The sequence below is a fragment of the Nylanderia fulva genome, unplaced genomic scaffold, assembly GCF_048542155.1.
Source record: "Nylanderia fulva isolate GAGA-0341 unplaced genomic scaffold, ASM4854215v1 Scaffold337, whole genome shotgun sequence".
NCBI lineage: Eukaryota > Metazoa > Arthropoda > Insecta > Hymenoptera > Formicidae > Nylanderia > Nylanderia fulva.
The window spans coordinates 19,011-29,800 of NW_028190408.1; the positions used below are offsets into that span (position 1 = coordinate 19,011).

The window sequence follows — 10,790 nt, forward strand, 5'->3', positions numbered from 1 at the left end:
ATGTCTTTATTCATTAATAGATAATAAAATAATAATTATAGTTATTAAATATATGTATCAATAACAAATTTTGATATTTCAGTACGCAAATTATGTCTTTATTCATTAATAGATAATAAAATAATAATTATAATTATTAAATATATGTATCAATAACAAATTTTGATATTTCAGTACGCAAATTATGTCTTTATTCATTAATAGATAATAACATAATAATTATAGTTATTAAATATATGTATCAATAACAAAAAACAATCCAATTTTTGAGTAACATATTTACAAATGTTTATACATATTTATTAAATAATTAAAGATAATTCTCTAAACTAAATTGACTTTATCATTTTATTTAATTTGTACCATGTTATCTCCTCTCTGAATGCGTTTCTTATTTGTGCATCGTAATCAATTCAGCTTTCAGCAGTAAAAAAGATTGTAGTTAAATTTTGTTGGAAATATATGAATTTTGAATTAATTAATTAATACATATAATAAACTTGAAAACAATCTAGGAAAATCGGAATAGGCACGGAAAATCTTTCACGTATGTACGTTTACGGTCAAAGTAAGAATCATTTATATGCGTATATAATAAATAAAAATTATTTATGTTCAAAATATCGCTGCATGACTTCCACACACGATTCAGGTAAAAGCGTTACTGGAATAATCATTTTAATGCTCCACACGTTAAGTCGAGCAATCAGTATGGTACCATTTAAAGAAACAACGACGCGAATGTTTTTAGCATCGCTGATCAAGGTAATTACAATGTCTAAATACGAATGCAGATTTTAATGTTTGTTCTTTGAAATATCTAAGCAGTGTATTGTAGCCGAATTCCGACCGCTCAAGTAAGTGAGATCTACGTCTACGTTGACCTATTCAAGGGTGATTGTGATCACGGAATTGTGACTAATTGTTAGAATGATGTATAGAATATTTTTTTTCGAAATAATTCGTATTTTGCTTTTTATTTTATCCTATCGTTATGAAATTTTGAATTTTTATTTTACGATAAAACTGATAATAAATGACGGAACCAAAAATACAGAAAAAAGAGAAAAGATGAAATATAACGAAAATAGTGTATTGAATTAAATGTTGCAGACTAATTATTTTGGTAACAATAAGTATTCTAGAGATGTATATAATTTTTTATTAGATACATAGCAAGCATCGCATGTGTTACAACATTGTAAACAGTGATAAGAAACAATAATTATTATTATTAACGCAGGCTCATGATTTCTTTTTGTTAAACAAATTTCTGTTCACATGCATATTTCCAAAAGTCTAGCATAATCGGAAAGAAAATAATTATGAATTGATAAGCAATCGTTACAAATCATCGCTGTTAAAAGAAAGCATAGTCGTATAATTCTAATACATGTTGCAAATTCTCTTAAAATTGTCTTCAAAATAAATTATTGTTTAAATATAATGGATTTTCAGGTATAAAACACACGTCTACATCATTGTGTTCTTACACGCACATTTTTTTCGTATAATAATAATAACGTTTTATTATATAATAATATATACTACAGAGATGCTATATCTATTATTCGTATTAAACTCTCTTGCCATACCAAATAGTTAATTACATCTCGTATAAAAACTATGGTAATATCTTACGAATATATATAACGTAATATAATAGAGTTTGGCTCTTATCGATGTTTATTATTCTTTTTTAATGTACGTTATGTCGTACAACCGTAAATCTAGTTGCAAAAAGTATATCATAAATTTACAAAAGTATCATAGTTAAATATTACGATGACAATTAAAATATTGAGTTAGAATTTTCAATTTTATGAAAAATAAATAAATCATGAATTAATGAAGAATATATGCATGTTACAAAATTCACAAAATCTTGCAAATTACAAATTAAAATATCTCTCTGTCATCTTATTTATCTTCGCGAAATAAAGAAGATGCTCTCTTCACCTCTCTAATTTCGCCATAAAAATAGATAAGTAAAAAGAGTTTTTTTTACAAAAATATCAACAAGTTTATACAATTTTATAAATCAGCATTATTTAAAAAATTTTCTAAATTCCTTTTTTCTATTTTTTTCCTATTTTCCGTTCCTCATTCCGCGTCATCTTCATTTTCTTTCCGTCAGTTCTTACATTTATCTCTATACACGATACATAAATATTAGTGTATATATTTTTATATACATCTTCTCGAATACTGCATGAAACGTGACAAATCCTTGTTTAAAATTAATATTTGTTTATTTAACAAATTACCTATACGCAACTTCAATTTGTTTTTTCCCAAGTAGTAACAAACTGACATTAAACGTCAAAACGTACATTTGCTATCTGGGTCTCTCTCTTTCTCTTTTGCAGCTTTTAATGACGGCAGTAGGACTGCGAATCAGACTAGAAATTCTCATTGAATCAGAAAAATTGTTGCTTCTCTCATTATTTCCGCGTTTAACAAATATATTTACGCTTAGAGCGTAAGAAGTAGTTAATAAATTCTTTTTTAAGGCCCTCAGTCACTGTCCTCCGCGTTTCGCGGAACACGAGTCAGCGGTCGCCGACTATCCTCGTCCGAACCGTATATAACTTCCTCCTCTGAGTCGTTAAACATCGAGAACGCAGGATTATCTTTCGTTATCGATGAATCTGCAATAAAGAAATTTGTCAGTCATATATTTATATAATAACTTCATATAATTATAATATATATAATTTAAAAATATAATAATATAATTTTTATAATATATAATTTATCATATTGTTTAAATATTTTTTATTATATATTTATTATATTTAAATAATATATTTAATAAATTAAATATATTCATATTTCTTTATAACTAATTTTAAGTCGATATTTTATAATTAGAGTTAAAAAGAAGGAACGAGAATATGAAATAATGCAATATATAATTTTCATAAAAATATCGATGATTTACAGAAAAAATTGGTTTCGAGTAAAACAATATATCTATACAAAATTCTCCAATTTTTTCAGGTTCGTTCTCCAACATTTTTTGATCAATTATATTATTATATTTTTACTTTTTCTCTTTTTATCCAGCTTTGTCATAATTATTAGGCAAAATAAGTGTTAGATTCTCTGTTTTCTTCAAGATACTCACGTTGTCCGTAGACCTGCTGGAGTGCGGGCGCGTAAACGTACGCCATGGTGTACAGATAAAAATTAAGGAGACCGTAAAGGGCCATGAATTGCGCGGATGTGCGATAATAAGTCGAAAGGCGAGAGGCAAAACTGTCTTCTAAAACTCCGGCTCCAAATTGACGAGCCGTGACCAAACTGCAGACGCCGGCGACAACCGCAGCAAGTAGTGTCAAGAACCGCAGACGAAGATCTGTGAAATGTAAAAATAATTGCCTTGTTAAATTTCACAATAATGTCAGAATAAAATTTCAGAATTTTTTTGCCTCAAAAAATTAATTTATTCAATTTATTAGGGTATAAATTATATGCACAATTATTGTTATATTTGTTATAACGTGATTGTGTAATATTTCATGTTATAACATTTCGAAATTATAATTTCAGAATAGATGTGCATGTGCATTTTTAAGTATATATATAAATTGTATAACAAAAAATTTGAAAAAATAGTGTATAATAATTTGCATTAATATTTTTAGAATATATTATCCCATGCATATAAATATAATAAATAAACGTTTTCATTTTAGCGAATAAATATGTACAGCAGGAAAAATGAACAAATAATATATAATTAATATAAAATAAATATTGTAAATTCCTAAAATAAAAATATATATGTGTAAATAATTATACATTTTTAATAAGCATTATAAAAAAATATAAAAAATGTAATACACTGTATTACACTTTTACTGCAGTCTTATAACGTTAAAAAGACAAACTTACCAAAGTATGGCATAGATCGTAGTTCGCTATACGCCTTCAAAATAAGAAGCAACAGATATGCAATGTAGAAGCCACCGACTGTGAAGAAGAATACCTTGAAGCCCTGAAAAACGAAAAACGTATTAAAAACGAAAGAACAGACATAAATATATAATATATATTTTTGTTACAAGTGATCACATCTTTTTGCTACTCTTCATCGATAGACCAGTTTCGATCTCTTCGACCGCTTTCGATGCGATGCCAAATAAAGATCGAGAACTAGTAATCTTGAAGTATCAGAGACTAGCCGATGGAAAAATATTTACAGTCTTTACTCGTGACTCAATACAAGAAGAGATCAGAAAGAGTTGGAAACAATAGGTGATTTGCAACGCTATACGTGAATATGAAACAATTCGGTAAATATTTCTTCATCATTCTTGAGAGCTTAACGATGCAATTAAATAAGAATATACTTTTATCATTTTTTTATGTATAATATTATATTTTTTATCAGTTAATAGTAATAAATTTTGGTCACAATTTCAGTTTTTTTTCACGCAAAATTCAGATATATAATTTTATATATTTTACACTTAATTTAAATTTAAATATATATAATTTTATATATATATATATAAATTATATATTTTAAATATACATAATTTTCTATATTTTACATTTAATATTCTTTTAAATTTAAATTTAAAGAATTTTATTAAAAATTTTAAATCTTATTTTAAATTAAAAATATATTCTTATTTAAAATTACATTCTTATTTTAAATTTAAAGAATTTTCGTGGGCATAATTCATCGCTTTTTAAATCTCGAAATTAGGAAAATAAATTCCTATCATTATTCTATTTAATCCTGAACCAATAAATAATCAGCTGTTTGCCGATCAGCGATCGGCATAATTATCCTGGAGATTTCGCTGAGGATCAACGGACTGTACACGATCGTTGAATGTCCAGCTGATTTGCGGAAAGACATTGCGGAATATAGCGACTTGAAGCCGCTGCAGATCAGCTGCACGATGCAGCTCTTATGTCCACCGTTACAGAACAAGCCGACGAATTACGAGAACCCGGGTTATCAGGTTCACGAAGACAATCCTGACGCCTTGTGCGAAATGAAGTTCAAGATCAACGTCGCAAAAAATCCGAGCGTCCTCAAGAAAAATCCGTGCACCGACCTCCCGCATCTCGAACATCAGGTGTTACTGCCTCACTCGACTAACTGCAGTTTGGTAAGTTCGCAAAAAAACAAAAAAAACAAAGATTCTATAAAAAAATCTTCCATTTTTTACTATAAAATTGTTTGCTTGCATGCATCTTTCCAACCGAATTTTAAATTTTAATACAATTTTTTATATGAGAGATATCAGCTGAGGAATATTCTTTTATTACAATAAATCGAGAAGACTCTAATATAAATATAAATTCAGAAAAAAGAGATAAGAGCTAAATAATATAAAATAATAAAGTATCAATTTCATACCTGAATTTAAATTACAAAATTATTTTTAAATTCCTCTATACATTTATTTTGTATCAAAAATATCCATAACTGAATTCATATTACAAAATTTACTACAATAATTTTTATTTTAATAGAAGAATTTAAAAATAATTTCGTATAAATTCAAGTATAAAAAAGGGCCAATAAAAGCTTTCGAGATATGAAATAAATACAGAGGAATTCAAAAATAATTTTGTTGCACTTATCTGTGTTTCTTATTAGCCCTTTTCATATCTGCATTTATACTTTTGACATCTATTTATGTCTAGCAAAGACGCTTTATCTTTCTGTCAATTAACAGATATCTAAGTAATTTAAGCAAATTTAAATATTAAAAATATCTTAAGTCTATGCTTAAGTCAGCTGTTATAAAATAATTATGACATTATGACATATGGTTGATATTCGAGTATTCATATATGGAAGAATGAAAAATTATGCATTGACAAAAGGATGATTCGCTTTCCTTCATCATCCACAATTAGGAGATGTCTTTTACAAGGTGTCCCATAAGAAGTTGCTGAAACTAATCAGCTGTCATTTTTTAATGCACATGCAATTATTGAGAAAACAAAAATTGTGTTAGAAAGAGGAAAGTCTGCAGTTTTTAATGGATTAGTTTTATATCCATTAAAACTTTCCTCTTTTCAACACAATTTTTGTTTTCTCAATAACTGCACGCATTAAAAAATGACAGCTGATTAGACACCGTGTATCAGTGATATTCCGCATATCGTAATTTTCCTTCAAGTTCTACAAGTGCGACTGGGGCGTGCCAATGCTGTTCGAGCGCCCGGAGGACTTGCACTTCAATCCCGTTCACCAGGTGTGCGACTGGCCCTGGCAGGCCGGCTGCGACTCGTCCTGGATCGGTTGCCCGCGGCCCTTTCCGCGATGCCCGACCCGGTATCCGGGTTTACTGCCGCATCCCTTTCTGTGCGATCGTTTTTATCAATGCGACTGGGGAACGCCACGATTACAAGCGTGTCCTGCCGGACTTCACTTCGATTCGCGTCTCAAGCTTTGCAACTGGTCTTACAACTCCAACTGTCGAAATTGCTGAGGAAGAACGCGCGGTTCGCGAATTGAAAAGCGAATTAATTTAAAAAAAAAAAAACGAAAGGATCTTTTTCGAGAATCGTATCTGTCAAAAAATAGAACAAAACGCCACAAAAAGAGATGTCGTTTTTTTATACAATAATATAATAAATAATGTATTTTTATATATATATATATATATATATATATCTATTATTCATTAATTAATATATATTAATTAATTAATAATATAATAATAGATTAATATGTTCTGTCAAATGTACTATATCCTAAGTAGCAAAATGACGTCATTTTGCCGTCTAATGACGTACGCTTGCTACCTGGGATATAATATAATATTCTATTGTAACCAATTATACTAATTAGCGTGATAAATACTTACGTAATAATTCGATGTATCGAGAACGTAATTGTAAGTGGGGTCCTCTAATTCGGTACAACGAAGCCACGTGGCGAGGGTGAGTGCAGCACCCCATAACATTCCTACTACTAAAAGCTTGGGTAGGTAAAACGTGATGAGCCGTCTCTCATTCTAAACAAATAAAATAAAGTAATTGTTAATCAACTGATCAATCGCAATGATATATCCAAAAAATATAATATAATATCATGTGTTAAAACATTCAAATTTCAATTACTATAATACTTTAAATAGCGAGATATTTAGAAATATTGCAAGTCTTATTTATTTAATGCATTTCCAAATGTACTAATTAATTTAAATATTATATTAATATATAATGTAATAATATAATATATAATGTAATTATATTATATATTAAATATTAATATTTAATATATATGTAATATCTAACAAATTATAGCTAACTAATTTGATCTGCTATTTCAGTTTTGCACATTTTTAATTATCTTTTTCGCTTTTGATTTTCGAATATCAATACCTGTCTGAGGCCGTGATAAACGCAGAGCCAGAACATAAGAATGGCGCAAAGAAACGTCGTTTGAAGGATCGCGTCCAGCATACCGGGTACCCAGGAGTTCACCAAGAACGTCATGGGAAACAGCGGATCTGCGTGTTTAGACAAAATGTAAAATCAACGACATATCAAAAATTATGAGAATGTGTAAGAACAACTTTGTAATCTCAAGAACATATACTTACTATTGTACAGAATCAGCAATGGAAGAAGTATAGAGATCCACTTTTGCTCTATGGACCAATCGTGTAGCGGATACTTTCTAAGTGAATGACCAAACCAGCACTGAAAGCAGACACATTTTTCTTCTCTCAGTTTCTAGAGCGGGTTTTAATTGTTCGCGAAGAAAAAAAGAACTGATCGAGTTTAAAAAAAAATCAACGCAAGTACTTCATCATTGAAATCAAAGATAGCTACATAGTCGATTTTCTTTCTAGATTTTTTTTTAAATAATTCTTTCTTTTATTCCTTAAAATTTTCTTTTCTGATTTCTTTATGTCTCAATTATTAATAAAAAAATTAATTACAGCTATATATATTAAAATTAATTATAAATAAATTAATAGCTTCTATCGCATGGAATATATGTAAATTTTTTTCAATATAATGCACATATCTATATAATATTCATAATATTTTTAATATTTATAACATTATATAATATTCATTTTTTATGAAAAAATATTCCAAATATCATACTTAGTTATTAAAATGATATATCCATTTAATTTGTTGTCTGAAGACGACACATGATATAATAATTAAACTAAAAAATTCTTTTTATTCCATTTAAATTCTTAAGTGTATTAAAAAAATATTAACTTTTCGAAAGCAATCTTCGATACAAAAAATATCGATTCGTTCAGCTACACGGAAACCAAAAACGCAACGTTTGATGATTTTCATCATATATGTGGATTACCATGACTCCGAAAGTGGTCAGTAAGAAGATCAATCGGAACCAGATCTCGATCTGCGTGAACGCCGGATTGTAGTTCTTAAACTGTGAACAGGAAATATGAGGGCGAGATTCGAATAAATTGTCACGTCGGAAACGGACGCAGTGATCACAATAATTTCGGCAGTGCAGTGCTTACTGACGTAGAATGTGAGTTCTCGTATCGTGTATCGCTGATGGAAGCTCTCAAGTCCATGGAAGCGAACGGTGATTATGTAGTAGCTGTAATCGAGGAATCCGAGATGAGCAACGACCAGCTCCTCGCAAGATTGTCTCTCGCACTTCAAGTGTCTAGTTCTGAAAAGTAAAATGATAATAATTGGCCAATAATTTCATATACATTACATACAATAGATTCTAGATCTATTGCGCAAAGGGCCACGCACCAAATACATAGGATTTTGGCTGTTTTTTTCATATGTTGTAGCTTTTATGTCCTGCTGAACAAAAGATGTAATAGTCTCAAAGCTAAATATTAAATAGTTACTAGATCATAAGCTGTAACTTATAAAAAAACCAGCTGACTGTACCAAGATTTAATTTTATATGATTAGCAACAGGGTTCCATATAAAATCCTAGGTGAAATTGAATCCTGGTAAAATCAGCTCATTTTCTCACATGTTGTAACTTATGACTTGCTGAACAAAAAATGTAATAAGCTAAAAGTTGAATAAAATAGATAATTACTGATTTACAGCCAGTTAAATATGAAAAATTAGTATTATTTGATTGGTTCTAACTCAGTAACTATCCAATATTTAGCTTTAAAGTTATTACTTTTTTTGCTCACCACGTCATAAGTTACAACATATGACAAAAACAGCCAATTTCATCAAAATCCTATATATTTGATGCGGTTGTCCTTCACTTCAGCTTTGACAACTTTTTTTCTTTATCGTCATTATGAATCTATCATTGACGATAAGGCAATAACTCTATTAATCTTGCAACTTGTTTGATTATCAAATGATATGAGAGTATACTTGTACCGATTATGTCCAGCTTCTGGAGGTAGGACAGACACTAGCTTGCGATCAGCAGTGATACCATCTATGGAGACGCTGACTTGGAAACCTTTGTCATATCTTTCATCTATAAGAAGAAAAAAAACCATAGTTTTTTAACATATATATAAATTATATTACTAATTATATAAAATATAAATCTAATATTAAAATATAAATTTTAATATAATATATATTAATATACTTAAATATAATAGCTTTTGAAAGATAAAAATAGATTAATCAAAATAAAAAAGAAATAAATTTTTAGATCTTTTCTCCCTTTAAAAAAAAATCATAAAGAACAACACTGTAATTTTCATCATAAAATGAAGAATCTCACAATTTATTCTCATTTAAATTTATTTGTATAATATATAGAAAAAAGAAAAGATTAAATTGGTGAGAAATCTACTGTGAAAAAAAATAAGCGAGGTAATTATCCTACCCTAATATAATATAATCAAGCTGTACATTACGTAAGCATTTTTTGCTATTAGTTAAAAATGAAAATCACACGTTACCATCGTTATTCGATGTCAATAGCTTGGCGATTACCCATAATTGCTGGCTGTACGTAGATAATAGAGGTGTCTTCATGATAAATGGACCAGTGGCCATTTCGCTGCCGTTCAGATGCGCTTACTGTTCGCTGGTCGACGTTATAGGGGGTCCTTGGAAAACATTTAACACGTTCATAATTATTTTGTCAAATTAATAAAATAATCGTAATTTGTTGCTCGAGCATCGCGTGATATTTACGGTATTTTTACGAGATTGAAAAATAATATTTTTGGCTGAAATACTCACCGGCGAGGCCGATAAACACCGCTAATCCAAAACACGCGAAGAAGGCAACAAACACCATAACAAATTCCCTTTTATGCATCGAATACAAGCGCATTTGCACAGATCTACAAACAAAATTAACAAGTTTTAATTAATAATTATAAAATATGTAGAATTCATGAATTAATATAATACTGTCAATATTTTAGGAAGATATAAAAAATATTTTGCAACATATTTCATAATATAAATATGAACGTCGTGAATTATGTCAAATTGATAAAAAAATATATTCGCTTTTTTTAAATGACCCTTACATTAATAAGAAATTATTTTAAAAATATTAAAAATTATATAAATAATTATATTAAAAATTATACAAAATAATTAAAATTATTAATTATTAAATAATTAAAATTATTATAAAAATTATATAAATAATTAAAATTAAAATTATATAAAATAATAAAATTAATATGTAAAACAATTAAAATAATAAAAATAATATAAAATAATTTAAATAATATAAAAATGATATAAATAATTTTTCGGGAAATTACTCACCTCTCGCAGCGATCATGATGATAAGCAGGCGCGATATACTTGTTAAATTCGCTAAAGAGGTCACTGAACTGTG

General features: G+C 28.5%; 2 protein-coding genes across 2 annotated transcripts; one reads left to right on the plus strand and one right to left on the minus strand.

Annotated features, from left to right (window-relative positions):
- Positions 1 to 1,137: 1,137 nt before the first annotated feature.
- LOC114937875 (transmembrane protein 181) lies at positions 1,138 to 10,240 on the minus strand. The gene is made up of 11 exons (XM_029311550.2): positions 10,175 to 10,240; positions 9,889 to 10,038; positions 9,350 to 9,452; positions 8,503 to 8,656; positions 8,324 to 8,404; positions 7,587 to 7,686; positions 7,366 to 7,493; positions 6,846 to 6,995; positions 3,901 to 4,003; positions 3,131 to 3,361; positions 1,138 to 2,651 (listed from the first exon to the last, which is right to left on the minus strand). Exons 2-11 carry the CDS (start codon positions 9,983 to 9,985, stop codon positions 2,518 to 2,520), a joined length of 1,281 nt encoding a protein of 426 aa, XP_029167383.2. The 5' UTR covers positions 9,986 to 10,038; positions 10,175 to 10,240; the 3' UTR covers positions 1,138 to 2,517.
- On the plus strand, positions 4,079 to 6,600 carry LOC114937877 (peritrophin-1-like). Its single transcript, XM_029311551.2, has 3 exons — positions 4,079 to 4,301; positions 4,789 to 5,132; positions 6,156 to 6,600. Exons 1-3 carry the CDS (start codon positions 4,289 to 4,291, stop codon positions 6,465 to 6,467), a joined length of 669 nt encoding a protein of 222 aa, XP_029167384.2. The 5' UTR covers positions 4,079 to 4,288; the 3' UTR covers positions 6,468 to 6,600.
- Positions 10,241 to 10,790: the final 550 nt, after the last annotated feature.